Here is a 20,057-nt window from a genome sequence, read left to right on the forward strand (position 1 = left end):
CGTGATTCCCCCTGAGCTGCTGGAATTATGGGTGTGTGCCACCACAAGAGAACACTATTTATAGCTAGTCACTTAATGGAAAATAAAATAAAAATGAATTCATACAGTTAAAATACACATTTATCTCTGCTAAAAATGTTCTGACTTATACATGTAAGGTAGAAGTCAGTGGTTGAAATTAGTTATTGTTGGGATTCAAAAGCCAATTTTACTTGTAAACAATAAAAGAATTATGTGAATTGGGAGACATAGTTTGCATTTGTCTCCTTGAATTATTTAAATAAGTCTCAGTTGGTTCATTAGTAAATTCCTTGCTGATGTCACCTTTTAAAATATACTATTAGAAGGCCTAAAAATCTAAAAGGGAAGTATTTAAGATTTTAACATATATCAGTAAGACTTAAGAGACAGAGTTATACCTTGAATAATTTCTCTTTTTTGAATCTGAAGGGTGCCATTCTCACTGGTCCTCCAGGCACGGGGAAGACACTGCTAGCTAAGGCCACTGCTGGAGAAGCCAACGTCCCCTTCATCACTGTTAGTGGATCTGAGTTTTTAGAGATGTTTGTTGGTGTGGGTCCAGCAAGAGTAAGTCTTGTTCTTTTCCTCATTTTCCTTATCCCCGTTTATTCTCCCCACATGTTGACTTGGCAAAGATGCCCCTGCCCTCAGGGTCTCCAAAGGAACCTCCCACCGGTCACTGCCTTGAGTACTATGGACAAGCTTGCAGCAAGGCCTGTGACTTCAACTCACCTTCCCAGACCAACCAGAACACAGTTTGGGCCTTAGAATGATTCTCACTTACATGCTTCAAGAAGTGGCTTTAATTTGTGGATTATTATTATTTTATAATAGCTTTATTAAGACGTAATTAACATGCTGTAAACTTCACTACCTTAAAGTCAAGTCTACAGCTAAATATCTTAGGGTACATTCAAACTTATGCAATATCACCACAATTAATTACACAACACTCATCCCCTTGAAAAGCAGCCCTAGAACCCTAGGCCCTTTGTTACCTTCTCCTCTTACCCCTCCCAGCCCTAAGCAAACACTCATCTACTTCTGTCTGTAGGTTTTCCAGTTACAGATATTTTATATAAATGGAATTGTACAGTATGTGGTCTTTTTTTGTTTCGTTTGGTTTTTTTGAACTGGGGTCTCACTGTGTAGCCCAGGCTGGGCTCAGACTCTTTTTCTGCCTCAGCCTTAGTAGCTGGAGGATACACGTGTTCACCACCATACCCAGCAGTATGTAAAGCTCTGTGTTTTACTTTGAGAGGAACCGCAGAATTTTCCAAAGTACCTGTGCCTTTCACATTCCCATCAGTAGTGTGTGAAGGTTCTTGATTCCTTCATATCCTCACTATCACTTGCTGTTACCTGACTCTGATTGTAGCCACCCTAGTGAAGATGATGTGGCATCTTGTTTTGCTTTTCATCGATGATAAGAAACGTTGAACATTTTCTTTTTTGGGGTGCGGCATGAATCCAGGGCCTTATGCATGCTAGACAAGTGCTCTACCACTGAGCTATATCCCCAGCACTTTTGGTTTTATTTTGAGATAGAGTCTTGCTAAGTTGCCTAGGCCAACCTGGAACTTGCCATCCTCTTGCCTTAGCCTGGCAAGTCACTGGGATCACAGGCATGTGTCACGGTGCCTGGCTCAGTGTTGGGCATTTCTCATCTGCGTATGAGCCATTTTCAGACATTCCTCAGAGAGATGTCTATTTAGATTCTTTGCCTGTATTTTAATTTGTCCTTTTCTTATTGACCCTGGATACTACCTTCTAATAAGATATGTGACTTGCCGATATTTTCCCTATTCTATGGGTTGTCTTTTCACTCTTTTTGATAGTGAAGCACAGAAGATTTTAATTTTGATTTTGTTCATCTCTTTCTTCTTTGTGGTTCTGCCAAACTGAAGGCCATGAATGTTTACCTATTTTTTTCTTCTAATAAGTTTACAATGATGGATCTTACATTAATGGATTCACACAAGTTTATAAGGCAGATAAGTCTTAGGAAGATAGGAGAACAAGGAGGTCTGGAATGTTTATAATGAAGGGCCATGCGATCTGATGTGGATCAGGAGAAGTTGAAGGTAGGAGAGGACCTATGAGGAGTGGAAATGTGAGGCAGTGGGCTGGAGAACTAAGAAGTGAGTGAAGTGTTGGCTGGATATGACACATAGGATGTACATGGCTGGCTATTCCGAGAAGCAGAAGTGGCCAGAAAGTAGAGGCTGAGGCTGATTGTTCAGAGTGTATCTGGACAAAGCTAGCTTTGTCAGAGTGGACCAAAAGGTGCTGGAAGAGGTACTCAGGGACCTGAGAGGAACCATGTAGATGTGGAAATCACTCATCAGAGAGTGCTTGGAAGAGCATCAGACCTGCAGGAGTACCTTGGCAAGGGGACCGGGTATGCCTGCCACATGGTGTGTCACAACAAGAGTGTTTTTTTCAGCAGAATTATTTTGACAGTGGTAGTGGGGCATAAGGCAGACAGACCCCCAACTCTGACTAGGAAAGGAAGACATAGACCCCTGTACTTGAGAGTTTTGCAGGTTCTGGTTAAGGTACGGAGGTAAAGGGAAGAGCTTGAAGGCAGAGGGCCTGTTGATCACAAATATGGAGCTGGGAGCAAGGGAGGCAATGAGGGTTTGAGTTCTCAGGGGGTTTTCAGAGCCTTGTTGGAATGAAAGTCCAGAAACTCAGGCAGAAGGGATGAGAGGAAGCCTTTAGAAAGGGAAATGAGGCCCAGGGGGCTTGTCTCTTACAAGCACCAAGGACTAGTGGTGAGGCAGTGAGGTGGCTTCTCCAGTTCATGGCTTGAGGGGTCCTGCTCAGTGGGACAGTCTGGGTACAGGGGCAGACAGCAGCTGTTCTGTCATAGTGGCGCTGGGGGCAGGAGCGCTGTTGGTTGCTCTGCGCTAGTGCCTGGAACAGCTGTGGGCTTGGAACATCCTTGCCTTTACTTCCTATGTGAGCACGACCTAGACAGTCACTGCTGGAGGCATGAAGCAGGAGCCCTGAAGAAGCCTCAACTTTCCGAACATGAAGTTTACAGGTCTACTATGTTGTCTTTTAATAGGGCAAAATATCTAATGTTTTTTTGTTGATAGCAGATATTGTAAGTATTTATTACATTTCAGTTATATATGGGTTGTGGAAATAGTATTTGCTCACCTTAAATCGGTTACTTTATTATTATTACTCGCCCTTCTTTGCTACTTGTAACTCTTAAATATGAATGTACACTGTGAAACACAAAAAGGATGTCTTCATGGAATGAGAGACTTGAGTTGATTTTTTTTTTTTTTTTAAGATGAATGACATTCATTTGTCCTGTGGCTTTGTGCTTCTCCTTTGTCAAGGTCCGAGACTTATTTGCCCTTGCTCGAAAGAATGCCCCTTGCATTCTCTTTATTGATGAGATTGATGCAGTGGGAAGGAAAAGAGGGCGAGGCAATTTTGGAGGACAGAGTGAGCAGGAGAACACACTCAACCAACTGCTGGTGGAGATGGATGGTGAGTGGTCAAGCCTTTGGTGTTTTAAACTGCACTTTCTAATTATTTTATATATCTCTAATGTGAAAATTATTATTACAAAACCAAGTTCAAAAAATCAAAATCAAACTTCTTTTTAAATGCTCTTTTACACCAAAACAAATAATAACAAACTATTATGACTGTGTATTTATCTCTTGTGCATTGAATAAGAGATAAATTATGAGCATTATAATCTTATTATTAAAATCACCTATGATCCTGGAACATCAGGAAAACTCAGGGATAACCAAGTGTGAATTTGGTGACCAAGTTAAAAAAAAAAAAAAAAGATGAATAACCCCTGACCTGCCCACTATCACAGTGCGGCAGTACAGTGCACAATGTAGAGTGGCAGTTGTTTCCTCTTACGTCTAGGGCTGACTGGGAGCTATGGCTTCCTGCTGCTTCCCAGTGTTGCACGAGAAGATCAGACTACACGGCACTCGCCCAGGAAAGAGCCAGATCCAAAGTCTGAAGTAACAAACCCTGTTGCTTTGACACCATTGTAAAGTTGAAAAATCACAAGTTGAGGACCATCACTGTGCTCCTTGACCAAGAGAGCAGTTTTTCCATGTTAGTCAGCTTGTCTTTCATTTAGGAAAGCCAATTTCCTGGGCATGCCATATTCCTCCTGCTGGGTTGTTTATGCAGAAAGAGGAAGCACAGTGCCAGGTATCCAGCTGGCTTGGATGGGAACTAGACACAGCATCAGAATGAGAAGGTAGTGGACGGGGTATGAAGCTCAGTGGTAGAGTACTTGCCTGTTGTGTGCAAGGCATGGGTTTGATCCCCAGCACCATAAGGAAAAAGAGAAAAAAAAAAGGAAAGAAAGTAGATATAAGTTCTGCTCTATTCTGTAGCAGTCAGTTCAAGTTTAGAATGATGAGATCAAATCAGCCCAATAACTCTTTCAATGCTAGTGTCTTAAGAGTTAATGTGTGGGCCAGACATTGAACCTACTAGAACTGAGCATCTCAGTGGGAAGAAGAGGTGGGAGATTGAGCTGACATATTTGCCTTCAAATATTCAGTTACTTATTCCTGTGGCCCAGGGCATCACAAAAGTTGACAATATTTCATAAGTTTCTACTTGAGTAAATTAAAATCTTTGGTAATTTGCCTTTAGAAAATATTTTTAATGTTTCTAACAACAAAATGTGTTTGTGGTAATAGATGTGCCAGTTATCATGAGCTGATCTTCACATATTTTATTCATGTATTGAAATGGCACACACCTGTAATCCCAGCAATTTAGGAGGCTGAGACAGAAAATGGCAAGTTCGAGAGTAGCCTCAGCAACTTAGCAAGACTGTCTTAAAAGATAAAATGGGCTGGAGATGTGGCTCAGTGGCAAGTTGCCCCTGGGTTCAATCCATAGTACCAAAAGAAAATACACTACTATACCAAATAAATATGTAGAACTGTATGTCAGTTAAAAATAAATGTTATTATTTTAAAAGAACTCTTAAGTTTAATACATGATTCTTGTTGTTAAGAACAACATGAATAGTAAGAACAGTTCGGGTTTGTGACTCAACCATGTTAAATGTAGCTGGGGCCTTGGGTGCTCATCCTTCTCCACAGATGCACTTATTCTCTGCCCCATGCTGTTTAATCCGTTGCATTTTCACTATCATCTTTTCAGGTTTTAACACAACAACAAACGTAGTCATTTTGGCGGGCACCAACCGACCAGATATCCTGGATCCAGCGCTGATGCGGCCAGGGCGCTTTGACAGGCAGATCTTCATTGGTGAGATGCTGAGAGCCACAGCCGAGTATGGCCCCTGGCATTTTGCCTGGCAGTATTGATTGACAGGCGAGGCCTCTGCCGCTACTTTTGAGTTCTCGCACTATTTTGGAGTTCTCGTGGGGATTTCCGGGGATTCCCCGAGAGTTCCCATTGGTTGGGGAAGTGCAGGAGGAGGGATTTCCCGGAGGCATATTTCCGGCTGGGGGTTCCTGGAGGAGACGCGTGGCATTCAGGAGAATTCCCCAGGAGTGTGTGTGAGGTTTTTTCTTGCACTTCAAAAATAAAGTTTGTTCCTGCTTCAGTGGCTCGTGATTTGTGCCCAGCCAGACTGCGGCAGTGAGTCCACTGGGTTGGTGCCACCATCTGTGGGTTTAGATGTGACTGTCTCACTGTGACTTTTTTCCTTAAAAATAATGTCCCAAGGTCCACCAGACATAAAAGGAAGAGCCTCTATTTTTAAAGTTCATCTCCGACCATTGAAACTGGATAGCACCCTAGAGAAGGAAAAGCTGGCCAGAAAACTGGCCTCTTTAACTCCAGGGTTTTCAGGTGAGTAGAAATAGTCACTGTGCTCTTTCTAGGGCTTTTAAGTCACTGACATGTACCAGTTCACTTGGATGCTCTCATCTTAGGACTTCGTAAGTAATTTTTACCTTTTAATTATGGGAAATTTTGACATAGAATTAGAGGAGATAGTATAGTGAGCCTATCAGCACCCATCAGTAGCTTCAGGAAAGGTCACTGGTTCACGTCTAGTACCCTACCCACTTCCCTCTGATGGCAGGTTTTTTTTATGGACAAATATTTTGAAGGAATTATTCCCAAGTGCTTTTTTTTTTTTAAATTCTACTGAGATAAAATTAACATGCCATAATATTCATCAGTTAAATTATATAATTCAGTGGTGTATTAACTTTGTTGCTTCTGTGACCAGAAGACTTGACAAAAACAGTTTGAGGAGTTTATCTGGGGGCTCACAGTTTCAGAGGTCTCAGTCCAGACAGCCAGCTCAGTTGCTCTGGGCCTAGGGTAAGGCAGAACATCATGGCATAAACATGGCAGAGGAAAGCAGCTGGGGACATGGCTCCAGGAAGCAGAGAGAGAGCTCTGCTCAACAAGGACAAAATATAATCCCTAAAGGCGAACCCCCGGGGACTACCTCCTCTAGCCACACCCCTCCTTCAGTCTCTGTAGATTTCTTATTCTGGACATTTTGTGTGACTAGAGTTACATGACATGTTGCCTAGTTTGTGTTTACTTGGCACACTGTTTTCACAGTTCATCCATGCTTATAGCAGATATCAGAACTGCATTCCTTTTTATGACCAAATAGTATTTCATTGTGTGGATAGTCCGCATCTTGCTTGTTCATTCATCAGTTGATGGATTTTTAAGTGGTTTCCATCTCTAAGCTCTTATATCATTTATCTAAAGATGTTTGTGTGGGTTTATATTTTCATTTCTCTTGGTTATGTACTTAGGATTGGGAAGTCTGCTTAACTTTTTGAGGAACTATTGGACTGTTTTCCAAAGTAGCTGCACCATGTTATATTCTCACCAGCTGGTTTGTCCACTTCCTCATCAGTACTTATCCACATTTGATTATAATCATCCGAGTATGTGTGCAGTGGTATCTCATTTAGGTTTTGATTTGCATTTGCCAGGTGACTAATGATATTGAGTATCTTTTCATGTGCTTATTCTAAGAAATCTTTAGTGTAAGATAAGATTCTTTTTTTCCTCATTCTCTTTCTCCCTCCTTCCAAACTCAAAATGAAATGAAAAGTAACGTATGAGAATTATGAGAATATAACTGTATGGTCAGAAGATATAGTCATCTTGAATATCCCAGGAATCCTAATTACTTATTTCTTGTCTTTGGAATTAAATTTGTAATGTCTTAATATTTATTTATTGAGCACATTTATTGTGCTGTAGCTCATTCATGTTACTATATATATACATACATATATATATATATATTTGAAAAATTGATTTAAAGGCACTTAATAATCTCAAGCATTTGGCATGGGCATGTTGGCATATGCTTATAATCCCAGGGATTTGGGAGGCTGAGGCAGAAGAATTGCAACTTAGCCAGCTTCAGCAACTTAGCGAGGCCCTAAGCAACCGAATGAGACCCTGTATCAAAATGAAAAAGGGTGGGGATGTGGTTCAGTGGTTAGGCTCCCTGGGTTCAGTCCCTGTAACCAAAAAAAAAGAAAAAAGGAAAAAAAAAAAAAAAAACACTTGGCATGCTTTCCAGAATGTTTACATTTAGTTGTTTGAATGTTTTGATGCTTATCTTTATCATTTTATGTAAACATGCTACCTAATAGGCACATAAGTCATCTTCCCAGCAGAAATGGTGAAACTAAAAACTGTCTTAGTTTATTGTTATGTAGCTTTATGGCCTATAGTATAATAGTTGTCTGTAGTTATTTATTCACTACTAATGTGTATATATCATTTTGGAGAGCCTAGATTGTATCAGGCCAGTACTAAGTACTAGAATAGCTTGGAGTTATGAATAAAACTGAGCTATAATTTCAACTAAAACCCTTAGCCAGTCCACTGCTGACTGAGAGGTTAACTCGGTTAATGTTGGTGGGTCAGCTGTTCTCTATGCTCATTTTGTAGGAGCTGATGTTGCCAATGTCTGTAATGAGGCTGCTTTGATCGCTGCAAGACACCTCTCTGATTCCATAAATGAGAAACACTTTGAACAAGCAATTGAGCGAGTGATTGGTGGTAAGGCAACTGAAGATGTCTCAGGCCAGAAGGCTGGTACAACAAATATGAGGCCAGCAGGTTCTGTTTTGGCAAAACTAGAAGCAAAGAAAGTGTCTCCAGTGCCTGTGTGAGGTCTGCTCTGTGCATTCTTTGTTCCCAAACCCTGTTTCCCTTGCCCTGAGGTGGCTCTTGCCTGTTCATCGTGCTGCCACCATAAGCCAAAGCCATAAGCGGTCATTTTATAATAAGACAACATACGGAGAAAACAAAAAACCCTGTGATACACTATGGGGAAAAGACTTTGTTTATTCAGATGAGCAAGAAGTATTTATCAGGGCTTGGTATGGCTCAGTGATAGAGCACCTGCTCAGCATGCACAAGGCCCAGGGTTCAACCTGCAGCCCTGCAAAAAGAAGAAGAAAAGCAGTTATGGAAAACAGAGGGCTTGTGAATTCACTCTTTATAACTTTGACCCTGACAGCTCTGTAGAATACATTTGTCTTGGGTTGTGTCATTGTGGACTTTTTTTTTTTTTAATCTTTCAATCTCCTTAATATGTTATCAGTTGAGAAACTGTCTCAGATGAATTATTTTGAGCACAGCAGAACTACTTCTGCCACAGTGCAGTGGTTTGCATTAATAAAACTATGTAACATAAGGTTTTACACCACAGGAGTACAAAGGGAGGTTCAGCACTCCCTCTCTTCAGGCCCAAGAAGAATCATGCTTAGACTACAGGTCCTTCCTGTACTCCATAGTTCACCTGGGCTCCAACATGGGCTCTTCTGGACTCTGTCCCTGGGGTTACCTTCTCTTCTCTGTTCTACTTTGTTGGCTAACTCTTTAATCCCATGGGTTTCTGGGTAGTATAACGGGTGCATTGGTCTAGCCAGCTCTGAGTAGGTATTTCTAGCTCTATAACTAGCTCAGCACTTTTTTTTTTTTTTTTATCATCTCCCTTCCATTAGGAAGAGACTCCAATTGGTCTCTTGTGGCAAGCATCATTATTTACCCATGACTTAATGATCCTGAATACTCAAGAGTAAGCATGATAATCTTTCCAGAGTTCTTTCTTTTCTACCAGTTTTATTTTATTTTAACCTAACTACTGAATTTTATTTTACATTTCTGTTTATTTCCCCAAACAGGATATGTGGCCTAAAAGAGTGGGAGAGTTAGGATAAAGGGGGCCTGGATAGTGAATGCATTTTTGCTATAGTTGGATACTTCAAACTTGATCCTTAATTCTTGATTAAGAATTTTTGAATTGTTGTGGGAAGTCTTCAAAGTACATTTTACTTTAAAAAGGAGTACATAGCATTTTATAACTGTGTTTTAATGTCATTGTCCCTAAATTAGTTGTTTAGGATTTTTTGTTATTATTTTGTTAGGCCTGGAGAAAAAAACCCAGGTTCTGCAGCCCGAGGAGAAGAAGACAGTGGCGTACCATGAAGCAGGTCATGCGGTTGCTGGCTGGTATCTGGAGCATGCAGACCCTCTCTTAAAGGTGAAGCAGTGTGTGCTGGACAGTGCTGGCCAGCTCAGCATACGAGCAGTGACTTAGAGGGAGTTTCACTAACACAAAGGATATGTAGGATGTGTCACTTTAAAAGAATTTGGCAAAAACTAGTAATGGCTGAATGAGGTGGTTACACAAACTCTGCTGTAGATAAGCTATAAAAGTTGAACAGAAAACTATTTAAAGGGACTAGAAAATGTCCAAAAGTAGAACAGAGCTGGGTCTGGTGGCGCATACCTATAATCTCAGTGACTTGGGCAGCTGAGGCAGGAGGATTGCAAGTTTGATGCCAGCATCAGCAACTTAGCTAGATCCTATCTCAAAATATTAAAAAGTGAAAAAAAATGAAAATAGAAACATTCAATTAAAAAATAGTAAATAAAAATTTAACTGCATTTTTCAAGAACATCCCAAAACACGAAATATACAAGGATAAAGTTAAGAAAATATTTGTATGACCTATACACTGAAGTAATAAACCCAATCCAAATAAAAATAGAGTGTTTATGGGATGTTATGTCAGCTCTCCTCACGTTGTTCTGTGGTTTTAGTGTCATCACATCATAATTATAGTAGAATATTTTTGGGAAATTGTGAAGCTGAATCTAAAATTGTTTGGAAATACTGATACACTGTAATAGCTAAAGCAGTTAAGTTGAAGTGGTTTACTACCTGATTTCAAGCCTATACACAGCTGCAGTAATGAAGACTTGCTTTCTGGGGAGAGGACCAGTACAGAGATAGTGGATAGAACATAGGCAGAGAGACCCACACATATTTGGTTAATGAATTTTCAAAAGAAAATTCAAGGGAGGAAAGGTTTTCTTATCAACAGATGTTTCTGGTAACTCAGTGTTCATCTGAGAAACTTGAATATTGATCCTTATATCATAAGCAAAAGTGAGTTTGAAATAGATCACAAAAGCTAAAACTAAACCAGACATGTGGCATATGCCTATAATCCCAATTACTTGGGAGGTTGAGGCAGGAGGATCCCAAGTTAAAGACCCGTCTCAGCAACTCACCAAGATCGTGTCTCAAAAACTAAAATAGGCTGGGGATGCTGCTCAGTGGTAGTAGAGTGCCTTCAGTTTGGCCCCTGCAGTTACCCCTGCCCCCACTTCACCAAAAAAAAAAAAAAACTAATAGAAGAAAACAGTAAAAATCTTTGTGGCACAAAAAGAGTGAACTACAAAAGAAAAAGTTGATAAGTGGAATCTCACTAAAATTTAAAACTGTCTTCAAAAGACACCATCAAGAAAATTGAATGAATACTTGTATTTTATATTATATATCTATACATGTATATATATTTATATACATACATACCTATGTGGCAGAGAACTTATATCTGGAATATGTAAATAACTCTTAAAACTCAATAAGAAAACCAGCAACCCTGTAAAACAGTGGGTAAAAGATTTGATTATATGGTTCACTGAAAGCATTTCATGAATGGGCATTAAGCACATAAAAAGCATCTTACTCATCAGAAAACTGCAGATTAAACCTCAGAGCAATACCACAGGAATGGGTGCAATTTGGAAAAGGAGTCCCCTAGTGGCAGTAAGGTGTAGAGCAGCGGAGCCCTCTTGCATTGCCCACAGGAATGAAGCATAGGTGGCCATACATTTTGGTATTTTCTCATAAAGGTAAACAAGAGAAATTAAAACATGTCCAAATGAAGACTATTATAGCTTTATTTGTATCAGCAAATTAAAAACAACACTGATGTTGCAGTGGACATGTGATCTGTTTACACATGGAATGTTGCACAGCATTGAAAGCAGGTGAACTGTCCACACACAACAGTATGAATGAGTATCAGACACAGGAAAGAAACCAGACCGATACAGGACGGCATTTACATGCACTTGCCTGGGGCTGGGTATGGAGGATCAACTGGGGAAGAGTGCAAGGGAATTGGGTAGGATAATGTTTTGTGATTTCATTGGGGTTGAAAGTTATGTTCAGCAAAACTCACAACTTTATACTTAAAAGTAGGTGCAGTTTTCTGTATAGAAAGCATCCCTCAACCAAACTGGTTTTTTAAATTAAAAAAATTACCATGGCAGTGATCAGCAGTCGCAGTCTCCAAGAAGAGTCACCAAGCCCACCAGGCACCTTTCATCTCGACTTGAATGGTTTGGGCTGGGGTTGTGGCTCAGCAGTAGAGCACTTGCCTAGCAAGTGTGAGGCCCTGGGTTCGGTCCTCAGCACCACATATAAATAAATAAAATAAATGTGTAAGGCCAGCCTCGACCTAAAGGAGGCAAAAAAAAAAAAAAAGACTGAGTGGTTCATTTGAGTTTCACAGAAAGTTAGGAAAAGTTTTCTAGAACTTTCCCAGGTTCAGGTACCGATCTTTCTCTCCAAGGCTGAATCATCCAACGTTGCACTTGCTTTTCAGCTTTTCATTGGTGAGTTTGTCTGACTAGACACACACTTTGCTTGGATTGACACTTGGTAGTGGGTTTTTCTACCAAGGAGCATTTTGTGATTTGTTCTCACCAGGTTTCCATCATCCCCCGTGGCAAAGGATTGGGCTATGCTCAGTACCTGCCCAAGGAGCAATACCTATACACCAAGGAGCAGCTCTTGGACAGGATGTGCATGACTTTAGGCGGTCGTGTCTCTGAAGAGATCTTCTTTGGAAGAATCACAACTGGTGCCCAGGATGACCTGAGGAAAGTCACTCAGAGTGCTTACGCCCAAGTGAGTACATGAAGCAGGGCTGCTGTTCTGCACTTCCATTTTGCTGGAGAGACTGATGGGTCACGAATGGCTCTGAAACAGCACGGTCAAGTTTTGGTGGCCTAGCTTTTACAGCAAGTCTATTCCAGAAATGGCCCATTTTCTCATCCCACAGTGTTAAGGCTTATGTCCTAGGGTACTGCCCATAAAGCGCAGGTCCAGAGTAAGGTTAACTTGAAACCTGTGGTCCCACAGGAGGGCGCCTCCTGGATTTGCTGTCTCTGCATGCCCATTCCTCATCACTGACTCTAGCAGTCACCTCCCCTGACTCGTCAGGATCAGTTCCTGTTTTCTTTGAAAATATTTACCACTGGAGCCCACATCCTCAAACAGTAGAGTTCGTTGCCTTTGAATTTGATATGGATGACTTCCTTTGAGAACTCCTCTTATTTGTGAGGTGACTTTTCTTTGTTGTGTGTCTGTTACTTTCTCTATTTTTTTTTCATATTAGTCATTTTTAAATTTTTCTTGAGGATGCAGTGCTACATGCCTATAATCCCAGCTACTCAGGAGGCAGAGACAAGAGGATTGCAAGCTGAGGTCAGCCTGGGAAATTTAGTGAGACCCTATCAAAATAAAAAGGCTGGGGATGTGATTCAGAGGTACAGCACTCCTGGGTTCAGTCCCCAGTGCTACAAAAATAATGATGATAATTTTTTTCTCTTCTAGTGCATTCTGGCACTTTGTCTGAGGTTTTCTAACATGAAGTTCTTTTGTATTTTCTGTCATTTTTCTGACTTCTTGCAGCTGTTTTTAGAATGGAGGTCACAGGTTCTTCTGTGTCATGGACTGGTTATTTCATCCCACTCATATTTTCTGTGAGATGCTTTCTATGTCTTATTCTTTCTTTTCTCAGGGTAACTTTATTCAGGATTTTTTTCCATTGCCCATTTTTACATGAAATCTGTCTTCCTGACTTAAGCGGGGGGAGGTCAGGCTGTGGCTTTGAGTCCCTCCCTTGTTTGTGTGCCGTGATACAACCATCCTTTCCTGCTTGCTGAGCTCTATTCTGGCTCCCACTTCGATTAGGGCCTTTTCTCTTCTAGTCATTTTGGATCTTACTTCCAGAAGCTGCTTCATGTGGTGCTGACTAGTTTGGTGGACTCCTACAGCTCACACTGAGCCTCCTTACACTGCCCCCATAGCCTCATTCTGTGTACAGTTGTGTGTGGCACGGGAAAATGCCAGCACCCCTCCACTATCACCTATTCTCAGATTGGCACATGGCTCTTCCCCTGGTGAACCTGTTAGCAACATGGGGTGCAGCTCCTCGGGTCCTCCTGGCTTCTCTTTCTCTTCTGTTTTTTGGGGTACCAGGGATTAAACCCAGTGGCACTGGACCATTGAGCTACATCCCCAGTCCTTTTATTTTTTTATTTTGAGACAAGATCTTCCTAAATTGTTTAGAGCCTCGCTAAATTACTGAGACTGGTTTGAACTTGCCATCACCCTGCCTTGAATTCCTTAGCTGCTGGGGTGACAAGTGTGCACCACCACACCTGGCTTCCTTCTGGCTTCTCAACTTCCCTCATAGACATGGTGATAACACAGAGGCCTCAGAGCTCTTAGGATCTGGCCCCACTTGTTTGTTGTGTTGTGGGTGTGGTCTGTGTGTTTCTAGTTGTGTGCTTCTGGTGAGTTTAAAGCACAAAACCCTTCCTGCCACCATCTGCTTGAAACATCCTGTCCATTTTGCCAACTTGAAGCCACTGCATGGGTTTTGCCAGGCTACAGAGTAATGATTTGTAACCACCACTGGTCATGTTTTGTTTTTCAGATTGTTCAGTTTGGCATGAATGAAAAGGTGGGGCAGATCTCCTTTGACCTCCCACGTCAGGGCGACATGGTATTAGAGAAGCCCTACAGTGAAGCCACCGCCAGGCTCATAGATGATGAGGTGCGGGTGCTGATTAATGATGCCTATAAAAGAACCGTCGCCCTCCTCACAGAGAAGAAAGCCGAGGTGGAGAAGGTAGGCACTAGTCTTACAGGCAGTCTCCACACTATCCTGCAGCTGGTGTCCAGTCCTGAGAAGCCCCTCCCTCTGGCTCCCCCTGGGGCTCATTCATGCTGATGCTCAGGGTCTGCCATCTCTAGGAGGTGCATGGTGGGACCAGAGGCTTGCACCATCCCAGCTCTCTTGGGCAAACACTTCACCAGTACTCCTAAGAAGCACACCTGCCTAATTGGAATTTATCTTTGTTTTTCACCTCTTGAGTAAATAGGTAGTGAGAAATGAAAAAATTAGACCAACTAGGCAGGTGGGAATGGAACATGAAAATTATATTGTCTTGTCATGGCCTCCACAGATGAACATGCTTTGATTTTCAGCGTTGTACCTCATCTGATGGCACCCACTGAAGGGAGGGCCCTTTCTGAACTCAGTTTCTTGCATTCAGTAACCTCTTAAATATTCAGAATCCATACAACCAAAACTAGAATTTTTTGTTCTTTGTACATACCACACCACACACTCATAAGAAAAACACAAATGAAAAAGCCTCTTTGATGCAAACAAAAACATTGTTTTGGGGGGAGTTTTTTGTTGTTGTTTTTGTTTTGTTTTGTTTTGGAACCAGGGATTGAATTCAGGGTCATTCAACCACTGAGCCACATCCCCAGCCCTATTGTATTTTATTTAGAGAGAAGGTCTCACTGAATTACTTAGTGCCTCACCATTGCTGAGGCTTTGAACTCATGATCCTCCTGCCTCAGCCTCCTGAGCTGCTGGGATTACAGGTGTGCACCACTGCTCCCAGCCAGTAAAAACATAAGATATGCTGTTCAATAAAGGGGTCTTCTGAGAAGCCAGTTACAAGACTGTCCCTTGTAAGGTGATTCCAAAAATCATACCATCTGTCACAGATGTGCAGTGTACTTGGAGGGTGAGCAGTGTCCTTGAGACAGGGAGCAGTAGGGCCTGAGAAAGGAGGTCAGCATGGGCAGAGTGGCCCAGGAAGTTCTGCAGAAGCCAGGGCCTGAGTTGTGTCTTGAAGGATAATCGGGTCACAGTGGAGGAGAAGGCAGGAGGAACAGGCCCCAGGGAGGGCAGGCTTGGGCCTGTGCAGTGCAGTCATAGCACAAGGCCCTCCAGAGCCAGCAGAAAATGGAGAAAACAGCTTTAGAAATACAAGTGCCCTTAAAACTAACCAAACCCAGCCCCCATGTTTTCTAGAAATCCCTAAAGAATTTTTAGCAGGAATGATTAAAACTGCCAACTCGATAAGGTAATAAGGTAGAAAGGCGAGAGCAAGCTGCTCAGGCAGCTAGCTGCAAGGGGGCCTGATGCTCTTCAGATGGCACTGGGGATGATGGCAGAAATCAAGGCAGGCCTGTTATTTACAGAGAATGGAAGAGAAGAAGCCCTCAGAGGCTCCAAGGCACCACCTAGCAGCAGCCCAGGGAAGGGCAGGAGGAGAGGTGGGAGTAGGGTTCAGTCTCCCCACCCAGGACCAGAGCAGCATGCTGTGCAGGTGCAAGTGGAGGTGGATGGGAGGTCCACACTGAGGGACAGAAGTTGTTGAACAAGGAGGTGAGCTATAGAAGCGGAAGGAGAGGGCTCACAGTAGGTCACTGGCTCTATGGGGTTACACACTCATGTCCACAGGACTAGAGAGAGGATTCCGCTCACCCACAGTAGATGCTCAAAGAGGTCCCAGAAATTTAACCCAGTTATCTTACCCTTCCATGTTTGCTGGGATTTATAAAAAGGAAAATTAATGGAACCCAGGATCTTGAAGTGCTCCACAGAGTTCTGAAATATTTTCTGGCTACTCAGAAAATTAAATATATTAAGAAGATGTTGAGCCAGCAAGAGAAGTCTACTGAGAGCAAAGGGCTGGGCCTTGCTTCTGCAGCCAGTGCCTCTAAACCCGAGCCTCAGGAGTTGGGCGAGGCAATGTCTGCCCCCGTGTCAGGGGGGAAGAGGGTGGGCAGGCAGCATTTGCCCAGCATCTTGTGCACCAGGCACTGCTTTCTTTCTTTTTTATATATTTATTTGTTTGTTTTGGTACTAGGTATGGAGCCCAAGGGTGCTCTGCCTCTGAACCACATCCCCAGCCCTTTTTATTTCTTATTTGAGACAGGGTCTTGCCAAGTTACTGAGGCTGGCCTCAAACTTGCCATTCTGCCGCCTCAGCCTTAGAGGAGTTGCTGAGATTGCAGGTGTGCATGACTGTGCCTGACTTGGTTGTCTTCATTGGGTTTTGTTTGTTTTGTAGGGTCTTTCGTTATGTTTTTTTTCGTAGCTAGCTCCATTTCTCTCCTTTCTTCTAATCTGATCCCTCCACAAAACCACTGTTACTTTCTACATATTCTTTGAGAATATTATATTTCTTTGTGTATAGAAGCACATTAAAAGGAAAACTTGGACAAAAAAAGTTTGAGCCAAAAAAAGAAAAAAAATCATAAATCCAACAGTGCTCAAAATCAGAAGATTTTGCAGAAGATATTTAGAGAGCTTTGGAGCCAAACCCTGAAGCAGAGTAGAGAAGCTGCTTGATTGGCTCCTGCTAAGCCTTTACCTTTTTTGGGTATGGTGTAATAGGAAGTCCCAAGTTATATAACTAACAGGCTGCTTGGCTGTGATTAGTTGAAGCGCCATTCAAAATCAGCTACAGAGAATGTTGTTAAGGAAATTTCAGTTCGCTTGTGTGTGAGTTATAGGTGAGAAACAACCCCAAGCTAATGGCCTCCAAGACAGCACATAAAAAAATATATTATTATTTGCTTTGAAAAGCAAACCTAGTGTAAGCTACTTGGAGATTGCAAGTTTGGACCCAACTTGGACAACTTAGCCAGATCCTATCTCAAAAATGAAAAGGGGGGGCTGGGGATGTGGCCCAAGCGGTAGTGCGCTCGCCTGGCATGCATGCAGCCCTGGTTCGATCCTCAGCACCACATACAAAGATGATGTGTCTGCTGAAAACTAAAAATATATATATATATATATTTTTTTTTTTTAAAATTCTCTTTTAAAAAAAAAATGAAAAGGGCTGGGCTGGGGATGTGGCTCAAGTGGTAGCGCACTCGCCTGGCATACGCAAGACACTGAGTTCCATCCTCAACACCACATAAAGATAAAATAAAGATACTGTGTCCAGCTAAAACTAAAAAAATAAATATTAAAAAAAAATAAAAAGGGCTGGAGATGCAGCTCAGTGGCAGAACACCCGTGGGTTCAATCCCCAGTGAAACAAAAATTAACCAAGAGAGCCCTTATTCTTTATCAGAAACATGTAGTCATTCATCCTGCAGATGTGCCCATGTGTGCCCTCTCGCTCAGGAGGGAACTGTTATTTCACGTATTCTACACATCTTACTCTAATGTCATGTGACCTTATTTATGAGACATCTTTCCCATTTATCTTAGATCCTTTCTTGAGGTAAGGTCAGCTATAAATAAAAACGTTAGTTTTGAACAGTGCTTGCTAAATAACTGTACTTAATGGAAGTTGTTCGTATTTCAGGTTGCTCTTCTATTGTTAGAAAAAGAAGTATTAGATAAAAATGATATGGTTGAACTTCTGGGCCCTAGACCATTTGCAGAAAAGTCTACATATGAAGAATTTGTGGAAGGCACTGGCAGCTTGGATGAAGACACTTCTCTTCCTGAGGGCCTGAAGGACTGGAACAAGGAGCGGGAAAAGGAGAAAGAGGAGCCCTCCGGCGAGAAAGTCGCCACCCAGATGCAAGGGTGGAGACCGTTTTAGTGTTAGTGTATGGGCCTGTGGGTTTCCAGTTGCACATTGTTCCAGCCCTGGCTTTCAGAAGAGTTACAGCACTGCTCAGTGGATACAGCCAGATGCTGAGCCAGCAGCCGACCCACCTGGAAGTGTGGGTGGAGGGGCACCCCAGCCTCTCCTTAGAAGGTCGGGGAGATCACTGTGCCATGGCCTCTCTGCCTCCAGGCCAGTCCCTGGTACACCAACAGCAAGCCAGGCAGGAGGCATCTGTGGGATCTCCACAACAAGGGAAGAGGAGATTCTTCTCTTTTCGTCACCCATTCTTCATTCCTGTTTCTCTTGAGTTTCTTTCTGCAGATGGACTTGTGAGATTAAATTGGAGTACTGATAAGATTTTGATTTGACTTAATATTTTGAAAACTTGATCGAGATCACTTGTTGCTTTTTAACAGAATGTTTTTTCTATAGAGAACTGTAACATATTTAAAAATGTGAATGTATTATATAAATATGGCTTCGTTACACCAAAAATAAAATGTAAACACTGTATTTTTTTCCTGAATGCACAAAGATCACTGTTTATGTTTGGTTACTTTTAGAAAACATGACAAGAAGTCAAATGTACTTATGTTTTAGAGGGTAATTCTTCACAATATGTCTCACTGTCCTCGTCAGTTCCCACAGAGGTCAGTGTCTTCTGGATTTGTATCCCGGGATGATACATGTTGGTTCCCAAAGTTGGTCTTTGAGAGGATGAATGATAAGCCCTGTTGGTCGGGGTCATCATGAACAGGTGGGGGTCACACATCTCAGTCTAGAGGTTGGTGTGGCTGGTCATCTGTCCCTAACCACGCCTTGTTTTCAAAAAGGTGACAGTGGATATGGATCCCCCAGGATGCCTTGGGAGTGGTCTGTTTAATAATTGCTACTTGCTATCAGAAAGCTTAAGTGTATGGTTCCAGAAATGTGCAAGTTTGCAAACCTAGATCAAAATTCTTACAGAAGATGGTGTGAGGAAGACTTAACTGTCTTCAGATGCTGTTATTTGGACTTGTGAGGCACCAAACACTGGTGCATTTGTAAGTATTTCTTTTTTAGCTGCCTCCTTTAATGCTGTTCCAGCTTGCTTTGTGTGACATTGAAGCAGTGAGAACAGTGACTTTTCAATCTGGTGGCATCCCTATAGCGGCCCTACACTGGGGGTAGGCCACAGAAGCAGCCTTGTGTACTCCACAGACCCACATTACAAAATGGGAGCCTCCATACCTGGCTGGCGCTCTACCTGCAACTGTCGTGCCTGGTGACCTGCAAAAGGATGGGCTTTCCGGCTCCTTCCCTCCTTGTGTGCTTTTGAGAGGTAGCCAGGCTGTAAAGACCACTTGGGCACAAGGGTGGGCCTATTCCCCCGCCCAGCAGAACCACTGTAAAGAGAAGTACAAGGTTGACAGGCCTCAGCTGTGAGTCCTCCTGGTCTGGGCAGGGCGAGTAGTACCCTATGAGTGAGGCTTGGCTCAGTAAGGAAAGTTACATTAGTCACATGGCATTTTTAGTGAGGGAAAGCATGCTAAGGCTCTGGGTCTTGGCCAGCCAGTGTGGCCTCCATACCTATTTTGCCCTGCCCAGGTGGATGAGGAAGGACGAGGCATGGAAAGAGTCACCTGTGTGGCACAGGTGGAGCCTGACCCACTCTTGGGACTCACAGTCATCGTAATCTCCTTAGTCAAAGCAGTGTCTTCTAGGATAGATATGAGTGGTGAGGTGGTAGATTACTGTTGTCTGTTGTCTCACAAGAGATTAGATTTCTGCAGATGAGAACTGCACACCTTGGGTCACACTGCTGTGTTCAGTGATTAACTTTCTATCTGCCCAAGGCTGGGGCATAACAAAGCAAAGTTACTGAAGGACTGGGGTCTCAGAGCATAGGCATTCTGGTTAAGCTGGGGGTAATGCTGGCTTTCAGTTCCAAATAATGCTTTGTCTCATTCTGTCAAAGTGCAGAGGGGTATCTGCTCAACATGGTTACTCAGGGACTAGATGAATGAGTGGGAAGGATCAAGGCTGCT

The 20,057-nt window shown here is 42.5% G+C and overlaps 1 protein-coding gene across 1 annotated transcript in view; it reads left to right on the top strand.

Annotated features, from left to right (window-relative positions):
• Positions 1–18,564, top strand: part of Afg3l2 (AFG3 like matrix AAA peptidase subunit 2) — a 44,228-nt gene extending 25,664 nt beyond the window's left edge. The window contains exons 9-17 of the mRNA XM_078030423.1: positions 451–588; positions 3,378–3,531; positions 5,197–5,304; positions 5,728–5,853; positions 7,945–8,055; positions 9,429–9,544; positions 12,071–12,271; positions 14,088–14,282; positions 17,779–18,564. Of these exons, the coding sequence (XP_077886549.1) occupies positions 451–588; positions 3,378–3,531; positions 5,197–5,304; positions 5,728–5,853; positions 7,945–8,055; positions 9,429–9,544; positions 12,071–12,271; positions 14,088–14,282; positions 17,779–18,021 (1,392 nt within the window). The 3' untranslated portion in view covers positions 18,022–18,564. The remainder of the gene's footprint in view (positions 1–450; positions 589–3,377; positions 3,532–5,196; positions 5,305–5,727; positions 5,854–7,944; positions 8,056–9,428; positions 9,545–12,070; positions 12,272–14,087; positions 14,283–17,778) is intronic.
• The last annotated feature ends 1,493 nt before the right edge of the window (positions 18,565–20,057 follow it).

The sequence above is a fragment of the Ictidomys tridecemlineatus genome, chromosome 13, assembly GCF_052094955.1.
Source record: "Ictidomys tridecemlineatus isolate mIctTri1 chromosome 13, mIctTri1.hap1, whole genome shotgun sequence".
NCBI lineage: Eukaryota > Metazoa > Chordata > Mammalia > Rodentia > Sciuridae > Ictidomys > Ictidomys tridecemlineatus.